The sequence below is a fragment of the Poromitra crassiceps genome (assembly GCF_964638095.1).
Source record: "Poromitra crassiceps genome assembly, chromosome: 9".
Classification (NCBI taxonomy): Eukaryota; Metazoa; Chordata; class Actinopteri; order Beryciformes; family Melamphaidae; genus Poromitra; species Poromitra crassiceps.
In genome coordinates this window covers 55861735-55880986 of record NC_139630.1, presented here as the reverse complement: position 1 = coordinate 55880986, position 19252 = coordinate 55861735, and the positions used below count along the sequence as shown (strand labels likewise).

The 19252-nt window shown below is 46.0% G+C and overlaps 2 protein-coding genes across 2 annotated transcripts in view; one reads left to right on the top strand and one right to left on the bottom strand.

The window, feature by feature from the left end:
- rev3l (REV3 like, DNA directed polymerase zeta catalytic subunit) overlaps positions 1-6862 on the top strand; it is a gene marked incomplete at its 5' end in the record, with an annotated part of 84571 nt that extends 77709 nt beyond the window's left edge. The window contains 4 exons of the mRNA XM_083643079.1: positions 189-379; positions 2452-2698; positions 4163-4378; positions 5662-6862. Of these exons, the coding sequence (XP_083499205.1) occupies positions 189-379; positions 2452-2698; positions 4163-4378; positions 5662-5802 (795 nt within the window). The 3' untranslated portion in view covers positions 5803-6862. The remainder of the gene's footprint in view (positions 1-188; positions 380-2451; positions 2699-4162; positions 4379-5661) is intronic.
- A 4207-nt stretch (positions 6863-11069) lies between these two features.
- Positions 11070-18946, bottom strand: mfsd4b (major facilitator superfamily domain containing 4B). Its single transcript, XM_083643113.1, has 4 exons — positions 18636-18946; positions 15214-15382; positions 14485-14601; positions 11070-12791 (listed from the first exon to the last, which is right to left on the bottom strand). Exons 1-4 carry the CDS (start codon positions 18891-18893, stop codon positions 11458-11460), a joined length of 1878 nt encoding a protein of 625 aa, XP_083499239.1. The 5' UTR covers positions 18894-18946; the 3' UTR covers positions 11070-11457.
- Between the last annotated feature and the right edge of the window lie 306 nt (positions 18947-19252).

The following is a 19252-nucleotide window of genomic DNA, read 5'->3' as shown; positions in this document are numbered from 1 at the left end:
TAAATCAGCCTTTAGGTTCTCTCCTCACATTCCCTTATTCATCGTCTCGTTCAAATTCACCCATCCATCCATACATGCATGTGTCCTGGCATTCATTTCCATCCGCTCGTCTTAATTCATTCGTTCATCTGTTCACTCACTCCCTCATCTCTCCTCTAATCATTCACTCATCCATGGATCCTCCTCAGATTCTGGAGCGTTCCATCAAGCTGCTGTTTGAGACGCGCGACATCAGCCAGGTGAAGCAGTTTGTGCAGCGTCAGTGTGTGAAGGTGGTGGAGGGCAGGGCCAGCATGCAGGACCTGACCTTCGCTAAGGAGTACAGAGGCAGCGCCTCCTACAGGCCCGGAGCCTGCGTCCCTGCGCTGGAGCTCACCAGGTATGTTAACATTGTGTGTGTGTGTGTGTGTGTGTGTGTGCACCCCATTGACTGTATAAAATATGGAAGTCATGACAGCTCCTGGTTGCTGGCTGCGGTATGAGCCAAACAAAAAAAAATCTAAAAATACACGACAATTAAAGTTTTCCCAAAGATGATTTCTGTCACTTTAGCTCGTTCTTATCATGCTGATGTATGTTCAAGCACTAATTTTTCACATGTTTGTTTTTAATTACTTATTGAACAATATAAAAAGCGCTGATTGACAGCTGCGACAGCCACTCCAGTGTTTCCCACAGGATTTTGAGTATTTGTGGTGGGGGACCGCAGACCCCCTAGGGGAATGTGTGGGCATGCCCCCCCGCGAGATTTTTTTGAAACATGTTCAAGTAAAATGCATGAATTTGGTGTACTTTGAGAAAGCTTAAGAGCAAAATTAAAAGGCTAGATCTATGAAGAACATGTCATCATTACTGTGCTGTGGGTTTACAATGACAAACTAAATTCCTCCCTATAGGTCAGGGATACTCAACTTGCTTTGCCACTTTCGTGAAATGATAGAAGGCGAGGGGCCAGTTAATAAACAAACAATATACATTTTTCTGTAGCGGATTGTAGGTTTTTGGGGTGTCAGCCGGAGTTTAGGCTGACAATGTTGTGCACACCGGATAGTTAGTTAGGTTAAGTTAGTTAGGTTAAGTACATACATAAGTGCCTGGGTAGTGAGCAGAGCAGATGGCGGTATTTGACAATTTAGCAGCTAAATCATAGATTATTGAAAGATATTCCATACTGAAATGCTATAACAGAAGTATTGTACCTAAGTATGAACATTTATTGGACACTTATTCAGCGGGTATCTTGCATGTTGCGTTCAGGTGCACTGTAAAAAAAAATAAAGAAATTGGTCAAAATCCTTTTGTGGCGGCCCGCCACAAATTCCTTTATGTATGGGGAAACACTGCACTCTCAAACCTCTGTCAGACGGTGGCACGCCTGAGGGGTCTCAGCCTGAATCTACTGTGCAAACCCGGGTCCCAAATGACCTCACACAGGCAAAATGGCAGCTCGCGGAATCGAGATATTTCAGCTTCACTTTTGCACAGCGGTAGGAGGTGAAGAGGTGCTGTCCATATATTATACAGTCAAGCTGTGTTTCCATTTGTCTGCATGTGTCACAGCACATTGTCACTGGGCATGTGCAGACAAGCATGTATGCACAAAATCAACAGAGGACGTTCTTAGTTTCCCTTGGATCAATTTGTGTTTGTTGACTGTGTGTGTGTGTTTGTGTGTGTGTGTGTGTGTGTGTGTGTGTGTGTGTGAGAGCTAGACACAGAAAGAGGCAAAAAGACCTTGCTGTCAACTACGGTTACAGCACACAGTGTGAAGCATAAAGCTCGTTGTCTGGCTGCACTCGCCCGCGTGTCGTGTACACTACCTGAGTCTGTTGCTTAGCAACCCAGCCCTTAATGGGCAGAAAAATGTGATTTCAGAGGCATGGTGGTTAAGAGGGAAATATTCAGCCTCATTCACGACTGATACCGCAATTTATCTCATCCACTTTAGTGTATCAAGCCACCCTCAACACACAAAGAAGCAGCCACATTGTTGCTGTTCTGTTTTGTCAATATTTCACAATAAAAGGGCTTTCACACTCATTGCTTGCTTTGTGATTTACAATGAAAGGGCCAATTACGTTGTGCATTAGAGCAGTGGTTATCAACACTTTTTCACATCAAGGACACCTAAGCTGACATCAATTAGAACACGGACGGACCCCCATTTGATAAGATTTTTTCCTGGGGTCCCCCATCTGATAAGATATTTGCTTTGAGATGTTTTCTTACATAATACATTACCCATACATTCTGTCATTGTGTTACTTATGGATGGAATTAGAGTGAAGTTAAAGTATTCCCCTTTCTGCTGGGGACCCCCGGGCCCCACTCTGAGAATCACTGCATCAGAACACCAGACAAACACGATGCTCTGGACACGTGGTGCAGTCAGTCAGGACTTTGGTGGTCTGAGGTGACGAACCTTCTTGTCTGTGTCTTCTCCTCCTCGAGGCGGATGATGGCGCACGACCGGCGCCTGGAGCCGCGGGTGGGCGAGCGCGTGCCCTACGTGATCGTGTACGGGACGCCCGGCCTGCCGCTCATCCAGCTGGTGCGTCGCCCCCTGGAGGTGCTTCAGGACCCCAGCCTGCGCCTCAACGCCACCTACTACATCACCAAGCAGATCCTGCCGCCGCTGGCTCGCATGTTCCAGCTGATCGGGGTGGACGTGTTCAGCTGGTACCAGGAGCTCCCCAGGGTGAGAGGGTGACACCGCTGGGCGGGTGGGTGGGTGGGTGGGTGGGGTTGGGGGCTGGGCGGTCCAGCACAAAGATAATTGGATGCAAGAATCGAATGGATTGACGATACTGCCCTCCAGCTGTGAATAGCGGTAACTAAAACGGCAAAGGTTTAGATTTCATATCAAGAAAAAGAAATCTAACGTAAATTAAATAATTGACTTTCTCAATTTCACTACTCTCACAGTATCTTCTTTGGCAGCAAAAACAAATGCATTCATCAAGCCAGTGTTGTAGCAGTAATGTGAATACATTGATCAATGATAATACCAATTAACCTGAATATAGCAACACATCAAAAGCTTTACAACAGGCGTAAGAATAAAAGAAAGAAGCAAAGGGACTAAAAATAGAAACGAGGAGGTGACTAGGGAATAAATGCAGACCTACTGTAAGCATGACTTTGGGGAATTAATGACTAATTAATTCACTTCTGTAGTGAGCGATAAGTGAGTGATCAGCTGGCAGCTAAAGTGAGAGAGAGAGAAAACATTTGCCCTCCGCTTCCATCTCTGTCAAAGTAATAACCAGACTGTCATGAGGTAGAGAAAGATCTATGGATCTACTGTGGGTCCATCTCTGTCAAAGTAATAACCAGACTGTCATGAGGTAGAGAAAGATCCTGGATCTACTGTGGGAAGAGAACAAAGGAGGAAGAGAAAATATTCTCTGCTTCCCGCTGGGAATCCAATGAGACTCGTCAAACTGCGGTGGCTCTTTGTGTGAACATTCAATCCACTTGTTCGCTTTTCATGGAGCACAGACACCACCTGGTGGTAGAGCTGAAAACTTCATCAAATGTGGAAACACACACCTGTATTGCTGACGTGTTGCTGGCTGACAGGAGCAGAATTGATCACAATGAAGATGAACGTCGATGCACACTTGTATAGCTCAGATTGCCCAAAAGCGACATTTTGACATTTTGCCAGATGTTGGTGTTGTATAATCAAATGTGTTGCATCAGAGCTTTGAGTGTTCAGCAATGTTCTTACCGGGTCCAGAGTGACCCCTGCACCCCAAAACACTTAGTCAATGTTTGTGAACTTGCACCCCTCTTTCCTAAAGCTAGAAACGGGACCCTGGGACACTCACTTGACAATGAATGGGACACTGCACTGACTTGAGGTTTAAGTTCTGTTTCACACCCATTAGCAAGACCCCATTGAACAGGCTCTGATTTTAGCTTTAGGGAAGAGTGGTACAAATTCACCAACATTGACTGGACTGTCCTGGACTGGACTGTCCTGGGGCACAGAAATAACTATGTGAATTATTGCAATGGGTGTTTCCGTGCAAGAATCCAGCATCAGCAGCAGCATCAGTGATCATCAGTGAAGTATCACTTTATGATTGCGATCATTCGTCTTCTTCTCATGGGGTGGTAACGGTGGTAAAAGGCATCTCCTCTCCTCTGCACGCAGGTCCAGAAGGCGTGGTGCTCCACAGCGCTGGGAGGCGAGGACGTGGGCAGGAAGGGAACCATCTCGCAGTACTTCACCACGCTGCACTGCCCCGTGTGCGACGAGCTCACCCAGCTGGGCGTGTGCGCGCGGTGCCGCGCCGAGCCGCAGCGCGTGGCCGTCACCCTCTACCAGGACATGCGTCAGTGGGAGAGTCAGCAGGACCAGCTGCTGAAGGTGAGAGGCGGGGTGCTCAGTGGTCTGCTCACTCGGCTAAGGGGCTATTTTTGCCTCTGCTGCTCTCTGCTTTCTATTTACAGCAGAGGAATCACATGAATCACATGACTTGGATTCGAGTCAGACTCGAGTCACAATCTGAAGTGCTTGATGAAACTTGACTGGATACATGAAGAGTATACTTGACATGGGACTTGACATGGTACTCGTACTTTGACGACTTGAAAAGGTTTCTAAATCCTCGACGAAAGATCTTGTGTTTGTGTAAAATGACTTAGATTGAAAGTGATGAGATTTGTTCCAGCGGACGACTGAATTGAAATTCTGTTTTCTGAATTTGTGCGGAATGATTGAATTTATTGAAGTTGAAACTGATGATAGAAATCATGATGCTCATGATGCTCTTACCACGTTTTAGCCTATTTAAACCATATTGCATTGAGTTGTCCTTTAAGATATTAAATTGATACTCGCCTCTTGACTTGTTCTGACTGTTCTACATTTAGACTTGACATTAATGACTTGGACTTGGCTTGGTAATCGTTCAACATACCGGGGCATTGAGAAAAGTTCAGTTGCTCACACCCTTTTTGGAGATGACTTTACAGCACATAAGTAGAACCGGTTTACTGTGCCAGTGAAACACAACATTATTCCAGTTTCACTAAATGCAGACCGGTTTAATCTTCCTCTTTGCTTATCTTGTTGGAATGTGTATTGACTGTCATGGCCTCTTATCCTTCTTGCACTTTGAAACAAACACACAGAGTGATGTCTGGCAGTTGGGTCGGTGGGTCTGTCGTCAGTCTCTGTTAAGGTCCTTACACACCGGGAGCGTTATTTTTGTGCGATTATTTCGCATGTCAATAATATTTTTCGAACCTATATCAGTCAATGCAACCGTGCATACCAACGGCGATGTTTCGCTGAGTGTTAGTGTGGTGTTTATTATTCAGAAATTCGCTTCAGACGTGTACACATCTGTTGCTGTGATTGACAGGTGGGTAAACATTTGCATCGCAATTTCGTGCTGTATATTCTCATCGCTCTTGGTGTGTAACAGCCTTTACTCTGAGTATTACTCTTAACTCAGCTTGTCCCTCTCAGATTTGCTACGATCTCAATAAACAACAAAGTATTACTCTGACGGTGACACTTTAGCGCTGCCCTGGAGGGCATAATATTTCTGCCTGACAGTGAGCATCATCTCTGTGTGTGTGTGTGTGTGTGTGTGTGTGTGTGTGTGTGTGTGTGTGTGTGTGTGCGTCTGTCTGCATCTCCAGATCTGTAGGACCTGCTGTGGCAGTGCGGAGCGGCAGGTCCCCTGCGTGTCTCTGGACTGTCCCGTTCTCTACAAGCTGTCCCGGGTCAACCGGCAGCTCTCCAGGGCGCCCTACCTCCGACAGCTGCTCGAGCAGTTCTGACCCGGTCGCCGTCCGCCCGGAGCTCCCTGCTGATTTGGTGCTAATTGCTGTCCTCCCCCCCCCCATCTCAGTGTTTGATTGTCCTTTCAGTTGTAAGTGTTTAAATGGTGCTTTGATTGAACCCTGTTGGGTTTTCATTTTGTCTTGTAATTGTTATTTGTTATACAAGTATTTTTCTGCGTGTGCAGACTGTCTGGTTTGGGCCTCCTGTGGGGAGGCAAAGTGGGGATTTTCTCCCTCCTAGGGCTTGTGTTTGTCTTCATGCTCATTTGCTGCCATCTCCATTAGCTGCTATTGGTTGTTGAGTGAAGCCGACGCCTTCAGAGGACGCAGCTCGGCTGCCTCGTCTGCCTCTCATGGCATTAAGTGCGGTCCAATCAAAGATGACTCGTTACATCATGTATGCGCTGTAGCAGTTTGTAAATGCAAGACTTGGAAGTCTGAAGATCGGTTTTTAAGAAGATCCCTACGATTCTAAGATGGACTACATCAAAACCACTAATTGACTTTACTCTGTTTTTATATCGACTGCAGCCTTTTGTAAATAGCTGTTGTATAGCGCCCATCTGAAAACTCACTGTGCGTTAGCATTGGAAAAAACGTAAAGCTCCGGCCATGAATGCGATCACACCCGCTGTTTTATGCATTCTGTTTTAGGATGATGCCATTTTTCACCTTTCTTTTCACCTCGATTGTATTAGCGTCCATTTTGGCAGATTCAACACTTTATACTCTGAGGCATCTATCCACAGAGAGTGGGAACTGGAGGATTGATTTCAGTTTTTTACATCTGGGACTGTTGCAATACTGTATTTTGATAATTTATGTCATGAAGAGTCTATTATTTCCTTGTGCATAATATGGTTATGTGTACATTTCTAACGCTTTTTCCGTGTCAAAACATTATCATCAAACCATGTAAAGATCCGATTCCCATACAGCAGTACACAGGACCTGTGTATTTGTATAAATGTAAAAAAAAAAAATGAAGGTGTTTTTCGTTTGTTTTTAATGGACATTGCTGTGGGTGGAGGTTTGAGATTGATATAATAAAAAGTCAATGTATTAAAATGTCTTCTTTATGTCAAAAGAAAATGTGCAAGATGAATCACAGTGACAACACGTCTGATTTAGATTAACACAAGCCACATTACAGTACGCAACAAACCAAACAAAGAAAAAAGTATTTAAAAAATATTCTGATCTTTACAAAAGTGCAAAAACGAAAAACGTACTCCATCCAGATCTGACACTAGCATCACACCACACATTTTCTGCCACTGATCCAGTCACGACCAGTTAAAAATGCTGTGCAAAATTAAGAGAGACCTTTACCACTTTTCAACCAGCTCGCCATCTATACAAAATCAGGATATAGTGTGAAATACTCTCTGGGGCGTGGCTTAAGGAGGCGTGGCTTAAGGATCTGCTCTACTTCCTACCAGAGCAGATCTTGAAGTCTTGGTTCCTACACATTTTCAATTTCAAAACTCCATACTTTTCCAGACTTCTTTGCAGATTTTTCAGACCACATTTGACCTCTGAATAGACGAGGGCGCCACGTTTTTGTCTTGAAAAGTGCTGGGTGTGAGATATGTCCACATTCTAAGTGACACCTATGCTCACCACAGTTTTGAGGTTTTGGGTTTGAGCCTCAGTGAAAGCTTGGCCTTTGAAGACCTTCCCAAGTGAAGATGGCTCTGAAAGCCACTGAGGCTTACAGACTTTGACAGCTGCATGAAAGTCTGAGGGTTGTGAGTTCAAGCCTCAGTCAGGGAGTTTTGAAAGTGGACACCCAGAGGAAAGAGTGAAACGTTCTGAGAAAAACCTGTCTTGGGAATATGACCTCTGACCTCCACAGAGATATGAACAGGGGATTATGAGAGTGGAAACCACAGACAGCTGAACTTTTACTGACATTGAAATTGTGTGAAAGACATGAATGAATGCGGCCACCAGATGTACAACTTCCCTTTGAAAAGAGGAAACACATCTAGACGGTGTATATTTTTCCGTTTGGGCTTTGGCATCTGATTTGAAAGCGCCAAGAGTGAGACAGGTAGGAGGGTCGCAGGTTCGCGCCCCCATGTTACCGCCGGGGCACCTGAGAACTTGTGAACCAACCACCTTCCGCCCCACATCCATGTGTTTATCCAGGTGAGTTATAGCCCACTTCCTCTAGCATAGGGCCATGTGGACCAAAGTAAATCTGATCTCTGTATGTTTAGGCTGAATAGCGACACACAATATATATTTCACATAATATATAAATGTTCAGTTGTAAGTCAAAGCAACATGTAGGGCTGGGCGATATAGACAAAATCAAATGTCACAATATTTTTGACCAAATACCTTGATATCAATATTGTGACAATATTGTAGGAATGACTATTGGTGCTTTCACAAAATATGGACACAATGAGATTTTTGATCAATAATCCTCAGTAAGTGTGGATTTAATGACTAAGTGGGTAAAGGCAAATATTAGAAAGCTGTGAACATTACACAGTGTAACACAGTGTGGTAAGTTCACTTGACTGTAATGCAGTCTTTAAAACCAGGAAGACACAACTTGTGCCATATCACCATATTCAAACAGGCCCGGGAAAAAAATATATATACTGTAACTGAATCAAATACATGCCATATAGGCTATTTTATGATTGACATACATTTAGACCTATCACAAATCAGGACGTGCGAGCTTTCAAGCAGGTAGATGGGTGGGCAGACTGAGCTTGAATGCAGTAATCAGCCTAGATAACTGACACCTGCTGCTCAGGGAGGAACCTGCTGAATGTTTAGCAACTCAGTCCTGATCGAGGAGGTGTGTTCCGATGGGAAAGTGACCTCTGTGCATAACCTCTATACTGCCGTGCTGCTTCCACGTCGTGTGCCACAGAATTTGTTTGTTTAAACAAAATGGACATCAGAGAGTTTTTAGTAAAAGTCCAGGAGAAAACATCAAGCCAGCAAGGCCAGCGTCGTCAACAAAGTGCTGCAGCTGCGGACCGTGTAGAACCTACAGACGATGCTGCAGCAGCTAGCTGGTGTGAGTAGACTATTTTCATGTTACTGTATTTATCTTTTCTGCTGTTCAGAGGTCAGTTAGTGTTGTTGGACAAGCATAGGGCCTATAATGCTGCTGCTGTTCTCTCATGCTGTTTATATGTTGCAGTTGATTGATTGTGTGCTGTCACTGTGTGTGTCTTTTATGTAATGTTGATCATCATGCTGTGTTGTTGATTTGGGCATGTTTGTGCCGCTGTGCGCTTTTATGCAGTGCTGTTGATCATGTTGGGTTGCTGATTTGGGCATATTTGCGCACGTGTGCGGCTGTGCACTTTTACGCAGCAATGCTGTTGATCAGTGTTGATTTATGCGCTTGGTGTGTGCTGTTAGCACTTAGCAATGCTGTAATCATGCTCTTGCTTGCTGCAGCTGTTGTGTTTGTGCTTATTTGCATGTGCCTGCAATGCTAATGAGTGAGCTGTCATTTAAGATGAGATATTCCCCTCTGCACCTTCCTCTCAGCTCTGGCTGATGGACATGGTCTCAGTTAGATGTATGGAGAGAGACTCAGGCTGATGGACATGGTGTCAGTTAGATGTATGGAGAGAGACTCAGGCTGATGGACATGGCGTCAGTTAGATGTATGGAGAGAGACTCAGGCTGATGGACATGGTGTCAGTTAGATGTATGGAGAGAGACTCAGGCTGATGGACATGGTCTCAGTTAGATGTATGGAGAGAGACTCAGGCTGATGGACATGGTGTCAGTTAGATGTATGGAGAGATACTCAGGCTGATGGACATGGTGTCAGTTAGATGTATGGCGAGAGACTCAGGCTGATGGACATGGTCTCAGTTAGATGTATGGAGAGAGACTCGGGTTCCTGAGGACCAACTCACTGAAGAAATGTTCAACTATCATGGGACCTGTTCCTGGATTACTTTGATGAGAGCGTCAAGTAACTTGCCCAGCTGTTCTCTCATGGACCACTTGTGTGGTATCCCATGATGTGCAATACCTCTTATAAGCACCTAACATCAGCACCTTATGTGGCTGGTACAGTAGCACCACATTTTGGCGTTGGAATGTTGATAATATATGAATGTTTTTTTTCTTCTTCCTGTGTCTGAGCTTGAATTTGTTCTTATGCTCTGACTAATAAATAAGATATTGGAAAAAAAGCACACGCAAAAAAACCCAAAGGTGGAGTGCCCCCCCAAGCTAATTAAATGCCTCCTCTGTAATTTGGGTTTGGAGCCGGGCCTGTATTCAAACCTAGTCTCATATCACCATATCGCCCAGCCGTACAGCCCTACAGCCCTACAGCAAGGTACCTTGACTTCACTCCATGTGTTCACTATGGGACAGATCAGGACGGAGCGAGAGAGGTTAGGTGAAGAGAGGGTTAGAGTGGAAGAGTTGAAGAGCTTTAAGGAGCCATTTGGGCTGGCAGGGGGACGGGGAGCTCTCACTGCAGGAAACATGGAGGGGAGGTAAACATTGTTCATCTGCACATACAGTATATATATATATTAGTGTTGTCACGGTTTTCGGTACTTAGTCGGTACTACATTGTTTTCGGTACTTCGGTACCAGTTTTTGCATGGTACCGAGGGTATCGATTTTTTTTTTTAATTCAATAAACAATACTTGAGGGCTACATGCCACTGGTGTTGCACTGTCTGCACTCACTGCCATACAGAGTTGAATGTAAGAAGTAAGCAGAAGCACATTGTTTTGTTTTAAAGTTGAAGGCTACATGCCATTTGTTGAGTACCGTGGTACCAAACCGCGGTACCAATTTCGGTACCACGGTAAAAAAAACTGACTGATATTTCTTCAACATATTCTCCTTTATTAAAGTATGCAACCATTTCCAATGAACAAATGGCATGTAGCCTTCAATTTTAAAACAAAACAATGTGCTTCTGCTTACTTCTTACATTCAACTCTGTATGGCAGTGAGTGCAGACAGTGCAACACCAGTGGCATGTAGCCCTCAAGTATTGTTTATTGAATTAAAAAAAACGAAAACGAAAAAAAATCGATACCCTCGGTACCATGCAAAAACTGGTACCGAAGTACCAGTACTGTGTGTGTGTGTATATATATATATATATATATATATATATATATATATATATATATATATATATATATATATATATACACTACCCACATTGTAATGATACAAAAGCAGGTTGAAAAGCGGCAAAGTTTTCCTTTCAATTACAACAATAAAAGATTGGGTTGGCCACAGGGTGGCGGAGTGAGAAGGGTGACTGTCCTTCAACTGGTTCAAGCTCCCTGCTGAAGTGTCTCTGAGCAAGGCACTGAATCCCTACCAGCTCGAGAAGGGGAATCCTTGTGGGGATCAATGAATAAAGTACTATATTATTCTTTTAAACAATTTGGGGTGTAGTACTAAGTAACTCTCTGTCTCAGTGCTTTAGACGATGCTGATGAGCGTCACTTAGTGTGACAGTGGACACACAGATGCACACTTTGAAAAGTAATTCAGCAGGTCTGTACATAAAACAGGGACATTGGGGACAACACATCAAGACAGACAGTTTCTCTGAGAGAATGGCTCTTCTAGAATAGATAAATGTCTCAACAGCACTTAGGAGATAGGAGGGGGCTTCAGTCTCTCTTCTCCCTGTCCAGAGAGAGCATCAGAATGCGTCTGGGGGAATCTCTTATAGGAGAGATGGTGTGTGAGAAGGTCGCTGCACCCGAAGGCTCTGTGGGCGGGGCGGTGAGGGAGGCGGAGGGGGCGGTGAGGGGGGCGGAGCCACCTGTAAGCCCGGTGACATCAGGGGTAGAGGACGCCTTGCTGGGTGAATTCATCAGACTGGCGGCGTCGTCCATCTCAATGACCTCAAAGTCTGCATCGTTCCACTGGTCCGCCTCGTTGTCTTCCTGCTCCTGCTCGTCCTCCTCCTCATTGGCTCCCGAGTCCAGCAGCGCCCGACGGTATTCGCTGTCGTCGGCGTCCGTCCGGCCCCTGGCGCCACGGAGCTTCCTGCCCGGGACGCCGAGCGGAGCCGAGGCCAGCTTGCACATGACCGGGAAGAGGATGGAGGTGACGGCGGCGGTGGCGAGCGACAGGTACATCAGCAGGGGGGCGTCGGGAAACGTCCCCAGCAGGAAGGCCAGCAGGGCGGGCAGCACCATCTCCCCGAGCGCCGCGCCCACCACGAAGGCGGCGGCCGAGCGGCCCGTCACCTTGGTGTACTGCTCCACCCAGGAGATGCCGCTGGGGAAGGTGGTGGCCATGGACGCCCCGTACAGGCCGGTGCCGACCCACAGCACCGCCCTCTCCCTGCTGAAGAGGCACAGCAGCAGGGAGGAGAGGGTGGAGCCGACCAGGCTGAGCAGCACCATCGTGCCCGGATACACGCAGGCGGCCAAGAAGATGGCCAGCCCCCGGCAGGCGGCAAACGTCCCCCAGAACAACGAGTTGAGCCCCGCTGCCTCGGGCTGAGTCATGCGGGCGTAGTCCTTGGCGTAGGTGAAGATGAAGGAGCCGTACGCTACCTCGGCGCCCACGTAGCAGAAGAAGAAGAGGCAGAGCAGGACGATGAGGGCCGTGTGATGTTTGGCCACCGGGGGGGGCTGCTTCCCCCCCGGCGACGAGGTGCGGGCCTTGTCGCGCGACGCGACGCCGCGGCAGTACAGGATGAGGAAGAGCAGGGAGACGAGGAGGACGAAGCAGCCAATCACGACGTAGGCCCACATGGACTTGAGGTTGCTGATGGTGCGAGTGGCAGCGGGGGGAGTGGCTTTGATGACTCGCACGGTGGTGGCGAGAGGCACGGCGCTGGTCGCTATGGCGTCCGTGCTGCTGTTCACCCCGAACAGCAGCTTGGCGATGATCGGCGACGCAAACGCCCCCACTGCAAAACTGAAGTGCAGCGCCTGCATGTGAGGCCCAGCCTGGTCGCCCCAAGTGTTCAGGATCAGCACATTACCTCCTGCCAGACAGTGGAGATAAACATTGATTTTATATATATATATATTACATATACAGTATATATATCTCACCTTATTCACCACGCCCACTTTTTCTCTCTTCCGCGTTACCCACAATTGTATTTGTTCTTCCGGTTCAGCGCTGGTTGGCGGCCAATTTCAAAACAAAACGTCACTATAATAATGAATGAAGTTTGTCAACATTCAGAATTAAGCTTCACTGTGGCCAACTTCAGTTACATGTTCATAACGTTACTGCTGCGAGGAGCCGATGGCTGTACCCGGTCGGCATTTAACGTCACTTACAAAAGCACGTCGACAGTGTTTTCTCACTGCCAGTAGCCTAACTACAGTAGGGTTTGACAGATAGCTAGTCCGACCGGTCAGCACAGCCAGCGCTCCCAGTCCTCGCTGCTCGTTAAATATTTCCAAATAAGCGTTATTCTGATAAACTGGTCACATTTGGAATGTTCTCATCCGAAAAAATATTAAAACTTTAACTGTTTTTTTGTGTGCTTGAAAACAGCTTTTTGGCATGTCTAAAAATGACTACGGTAGGCGTAATCTACTTCCGTGTCTAAAACGGAAAGACGATTACAAAATCACGTCATGCAGAAGGGTCCTTGTATGGGCAAAGAATAAGGTGAATATATATATATGAAAACCAGCCATTACAGTAAGCTGACACCATATGTGCTACTGCTGGTGACCTGTAGAAACGTTGGCTTTTTGAATGATACAAGGTATTGGCAGGACCTGTGTGTGTGTGTGTGTGTGTGTGTGTGTGTGTGTGTGTGTGTGTGTGTGTGTGTGTGTGAGTGTGTGTGTGAGAGAGTGTGAGTGAAGCTGATTCAGACTAGTGTTCACAGGAAAATGGAGACTCCTAAATAAATAATTGAAATTCTAATTATGTGCATGTGTGGTTTTGTCAACTATGGTGCTGTCTCCTAATAGCAAGCTTTGCTGTTCAAGTAGCTCACAAGCTTGTTAGCTGGCGAGCTAACAACTTTCTTCTTCTCCTTCGATAAAGACAACCGCATTGCATTGTGGTATACCGGCAAAAATGTAGGGTACATTCACTGTTCACTAGAAATCGCTGTGTGTTGTGGGTATTTTATGGTGGACTAAATAGTGAATCAAATTAACAGTTGAGAATTCAGACACTATAAAACAAATGGCGGCACACTAAATAGTCCTATTTCTGTCATAGGGACCGATTCCGTACAGGGCTAATGTCTCTATGACTATGTCTCTGTGACTCTATGTCTCTGTGACTCTCTATGTCTCTGTGACTCTCTATGTCTCTATGACTATGTCTCTGTGACTCTATGTCTCTGTGACTCTCTATGTCTCTGTGACTCTCTATGTCTCTATGTCTCTCTATGTCTCTGTGACTCTTATGTCTCTGTGACTCTCTATGTCTCTATGACTCTCTATGTCTCTGTGACTCTCTATGTCTCTGTGACTCTCTATGTCTCTATGACTCTCTATGTCTCTATGACTCTCTATGTCTCTATGACTCTCTATGTCTCTGTGTCTCTGACTCTCTATGTCTCTGTGACTCTCTGTCTCTGTATGTCTCAATGTTTTGTTCTGTGAGTACTTTGTCCCCCCCCCCCCCCCCCCCGTTTCTAAACGGCACCACATGTTTGGACAATGTTGAAGCACACTTTGTGTTTTTTGGTATTGTGTTACCTGTATCCAGGACACCCATAGACATCCCAATGCTGGACAGAAGCACAGTGAGGAGCAGAGCCTGCTTACAGAACGGGATAGCACACATTCCAAATGCTGTGAGCAGCATGGAACACCCTGAGAAAAGAGAGGGGCAGCAGAGGGAAGACACATTTTCATTCTGATATGAATTGGGTCCAAAGAGTCAAAGTGAAGATGGCCGGCTCGATACACATTCAACATTCATAGAGATGCTATTTTGTCGTCAAATAATTAGCTTAGTGGATATATATGTTTTGTGCTAGTGGCTAGTGGTCAGTAAAGGTAACGAGGGATGCGCCACCATGTAGGAAGACTGACAACATTATCACATATTCCTCCCTGATCATATTTCTTCCTTTTTACTGCACCAATTGGACATCCTACCAGCACACCCAAAAATAATCTTTGTCAAGAAAAAAAAAAGGTTATAACGATACAATGTTTCCTTTTGTTGCCATTCATCCAAACCACGCTGTGAAATTTCCATAACGGGCCTCTATTTATTCATGAACGAGCAATAACTGATGATCTACTATCCTGTTAAGCCTGCAACGATCGCAATCGTCAAAGTCCCACTACCCACAACTAGCACAGCTTCCACAGCTTCCACAGGCCTTCTGATGGCTGAACATCTCGTCTCAGAGGCAGGGCAGTGGCTGCAGCAGATGCAGTACAGAGCAGGAGCACGTGTGCGTCTGTGTGTTTTACCCAGCAGCAGGTGGGGGTTGATGCAGTCGAAGAGGATGCCCCCCAACAAGGAGCCGCCGATGTAGCCTGCAGCGCGGCCCACGAAGATGTAGGAGAGGTTGCTAATGTTCTTGTTCACGTTCACAGCCAGGTCCTGGAACGTGGGACCCAGAACAGAGATGCTCATCCCCTGTGCAGAAAACACACAAACAAACACATTTTAGGCTGCATAGTCTGTGGTCAAAGAAGTGAGCTTGCAAGTGGAGGGTTGCTGGTTCAAATCCAAGTTTGGGAAAACCCGGGCGTAGTAAAGGAATGACATGCTCTCCTCCAGCTTAAAGGGGAGAAAATCCTACCTAATGGATACTCCTATATAAATATACATAACTATATACATCGTGGGCAGCTACCATGTTTACTGTAGGTGCTGGGAGGGAAATCGTGTGTTTTCAGCACATCTTCCTCGGTTAAATGACGGGGAACAACAGTTGAAAGCCAAGTTAGCAGGTGCTCAGATGTATGCAGATGGTCCGGTAATCTGATGCGGATGGTAGGTTGAAGAGCCAGTTTGACAACTATCTCAATCCTGTCAGTACAGGATATCGTGTTTCCGGGAACCAACTGTCCACACATGAGTTGTTGAGGTGCTGAACGACTTTTTAAGGTGTTTTCACACGTGCCTTGTTTAGTTTGGTTGAAACGGTGGCTCGTTTGGGCAGGTGTGAACACAGCCTTAGAGGTTGGTAAGCCCAAAGCCTGTCTGCGCGCACACACACACACACACACACACCTAAACCATACAGTCGGAGTGAATTTACCTGCCTTGACCTGAAGGCCCGTGGAAAGGAAAACATTGAAAATGTCTTAAATTTCAGTTAATTTGCCGTCAATAATTGTTTGTCACAAAGAAGCAAAGTTAAGTCATAATTTTCGGGTCTTCCCTCAAAACTCACCCAGCTTTTCATTGATATGGTTGAGACTACAACAGGTATGTTGTTAATATTTGAACATATAAAGCGATAACTCTCACAGTGAGGAATGAATGTCGCCTGCCAAGTTCCCACAAAAGAAAGCAAGTGACCAGTCGCCAATGATGTCACACCGATGACAGTGAGCAATTTTGACGTCATCGGTGATGTCATGTCATCAGTGAGTCATCAGCGATGTCAGTCGAGCGATTGTGATGTCATCAGTGAGTGACAGACATTGTGATGTCATCAGTGAGTGACAGACATTGTGATGTCATCAGTGAGTGACAGACATTGACCTCATCAGTGTCGGTCACAAATCACGTACACACAGCAATTGTGATGTAATTGGTGATGATGTCATGAGTGATGTCACTCCAGCAATTGTGATGTCATCGGTATTTGTCATCAGTGATGTCATGAATGAAGTCACTCCAGCAATTGCGATGAGACATCAGTGATGTCACTCAAGCAATTGTGATGTCATTGGTGATGTTATCGGCCCTTAGTGGCCACTGATGATATCACCGTTTAGTCATTACATTGACGTCACACAAAAAAGAGTTGCAGTCACTTACGCATATCGTGACATCATCAGTGACGACATAAATCATTCTCTGCTGGGTATAAATAGGACAGAGTGTCATACAGCGCTGTGTTTGTGTCGCGTTAACTGTGTGGGCAAGCCTGCAGGGGCAACTTGCTCCAACCCTGCCTGGACTACCCCGGGGGTCAATCCTTGCAAGATCAGACCATAGACCAGACCACGGGATAGGATAACACCTGGACCGTCAGTACTGTAACGATTGAGAAGGCAAGCACCATAAGGTTTCCGGGGGCCAGGCGGTATGGGAATGGTTGCCCTGGGGCAGGCAAGCCTCAAGCCGCAGGCTGGTAGGTCGGGGCCGGGGGGGCTCGCCTGCCCCCGCAGGTTTGTCCGCACAGTGGGGGGCAGGGTAGTGTAGGGTAGCACGACAGTAAGCATGATCACCTATGTTACATTAGATTTTTGAGTTCATGTCAGGGTTATATTATCCTCAACACAAATATCAGTCATTGTGAGAAACTATGGAGCAATGTTTTGTTTCAGACGGTCATTTCAACGTACAAATGTGAGACTGAAATTAGTCAAAACAAGCATGAATAAGCTGGCAAAAATATTGCCACGCATCTGGCTGCCGGCCACTGATGACGTCATTTGTCCTCAGGGTTGTGAGTCTTCATTATGTGATGTCATTCGAGCAATTGTGATGTCATCAGTGAGTGATGTCATCAGAACTCAGACAGAGCATGTGATTTTACAGCACCCCAAGTTTTAGAAAGGAAGCCATTTTTTTAAGGTACAAAATTGGGATGTTAATTTTGAAATAGTCTAAAATGATACAGCAAAAATGCTTTGATTTTGAATGAGATGATGATGAGATGAGATTAACTTTATTGTCCCCGAGCGGACATTTGTTTCAGGCACAAATGATGCTACAACTGCTTAACATATAATGTCAGTAACACAGATACAAACAACAACAATGGACAATACACACAGTTTGGTTCCATCCGCACAGAGAAACAAACTCCTGTCCCAAAGAGGCGTGTGGGGGAACTAAGTCCCCACCAAGTGGAACAACTTGTCTTTGGCCAACAGAACAATCCTATTAGTCATAATGGTGACATCACATACGAGGAAGTTGAAGTCGACCAACTATGCCTATGCAACTAAGTGTCCGCAGTAAAGTGCTATTTGTGCCAATGTCACAGGGAAAGAAAGACAACAAATTGATGCATTTGGTTGACTTTATTCCCTGCGTCACTGGAGCAGTATTCCAAAGTGCGGCCTCAAAAGTGCATCATAGTAACTCATCAGAATAAAAAATATAAAAACCAAATAACCTGATAAAAGATTAAAAGAAGGTAAAAACAGTCACAGTGACAGTAATATGTCAGGTTTCTCCTGAACACAAAACACTTTGGGGGGTGGCTAAATATAGAACTGTGACGGGGTTGACTGTGTGTGATATTGATAATCAATTGATTGTGTCCCTATCGGCCTTCGTCCACCAGTGGGTTTTTAACCAAGAAGACAGACCATTGGCCCTTTTCACGGGGGCCATTTTGTGTCTAAAAGGCAGGGTAAACACAGGTGCAAGCAAAACACGAATGAGGGTTTCCAAATTACAATCATGGAAGTTGGAAACCCTCATTAGGGTTTTGCTTGCACCTGTTTACCCTGCCTTTTAGACACAAAATGGCCCCCGTGAAAAGGGTCTATTCCAATGCCAACTGTTTTCTATCGGTGTTTTAAACCTACCTCTCTCCCCGCTCGGCCAGGTAATGTACTTCCTATCGGGGAAAATAACCTTATTGGCACGACGTGTCACCTGCTGTACCGGTGGCGGACAGGTGTCGACATTTTTAACAGCGCTTTCACTTCATGAACACGCGCTAACTGTTATTAACTCATTCACTCCCGTTAGTTACCAAGCCCAGGAACGATGCACAGAGCACGAGGCTGACCATCCACCGGCCGCTTCCCCCGCCGACGAATTCCACCAGATCTCCGCCCGGTGTGGGTGTCCTCTGGGCCGCCTTTAGCGCGCTCCTTAGCCCTCTCCTCCCGGTGTCCTTCCTCTTGTCAAACAGGGTATCTTCCTCCAGGTCGTCGTTATCCTCGTCGTCCTCCTCCTCCTCCATGCTAGCGAAACGGACGTGTTTCTTTTTCACCACGGAGGCCGACATGACGTTAAAACCGTTAAATGATGTTTGCTCCTGAATATGATCCGCCGTCCGTCACACTGGCGTTAACGGGTAGGTAAACAAGCGCACACGCAGCTAAATATACGATACGGATAACGCGTTTACTCTCCGTTTTCTGCCTCTTGTGTGAGTATTTCTCCTGCTAAATCGTTAAATTTGAGTCACCCGACCCATCTTGAAAAGAGAATAGTAGGACAGTGAAGAGAGTGAAGGGTCCTACTGAGCTGTAGCAGCCGCGGAAGCCTTCCATATGCCAGGTGTGTACATGGCTGGATCACCGTTGGCAGATCTCGCGAGAGAAAGTCAGCTGATGTCAGCTATGACGTCAGCTGACGCGATAA

Bases quoted from the DNA above. Each gene is read 5' to 3' on its own strand.
- mfsd4b (XM_083643113.1), bottom strand. From the start codon at position 18,893: ATGTCGGCCTCCGTGGTGAAAAAGAAACACGTCCGTTTCGCTAGCATG. The intron at 15,383-18,635 runs GTAACTAACGGG...TTTTCTGCACAG, and splicing joins GTGCATCGTTCCTGGGCTTG to GGGATGAGCATCTCTGTTCT. The intron at 12,792-14,484 runs GTAACACAATAC...ACTGTCTGGCAG, and splicing joins TATGGGTGTCCTGGATACAG to GAGGTAATGTGCTGATCCTG.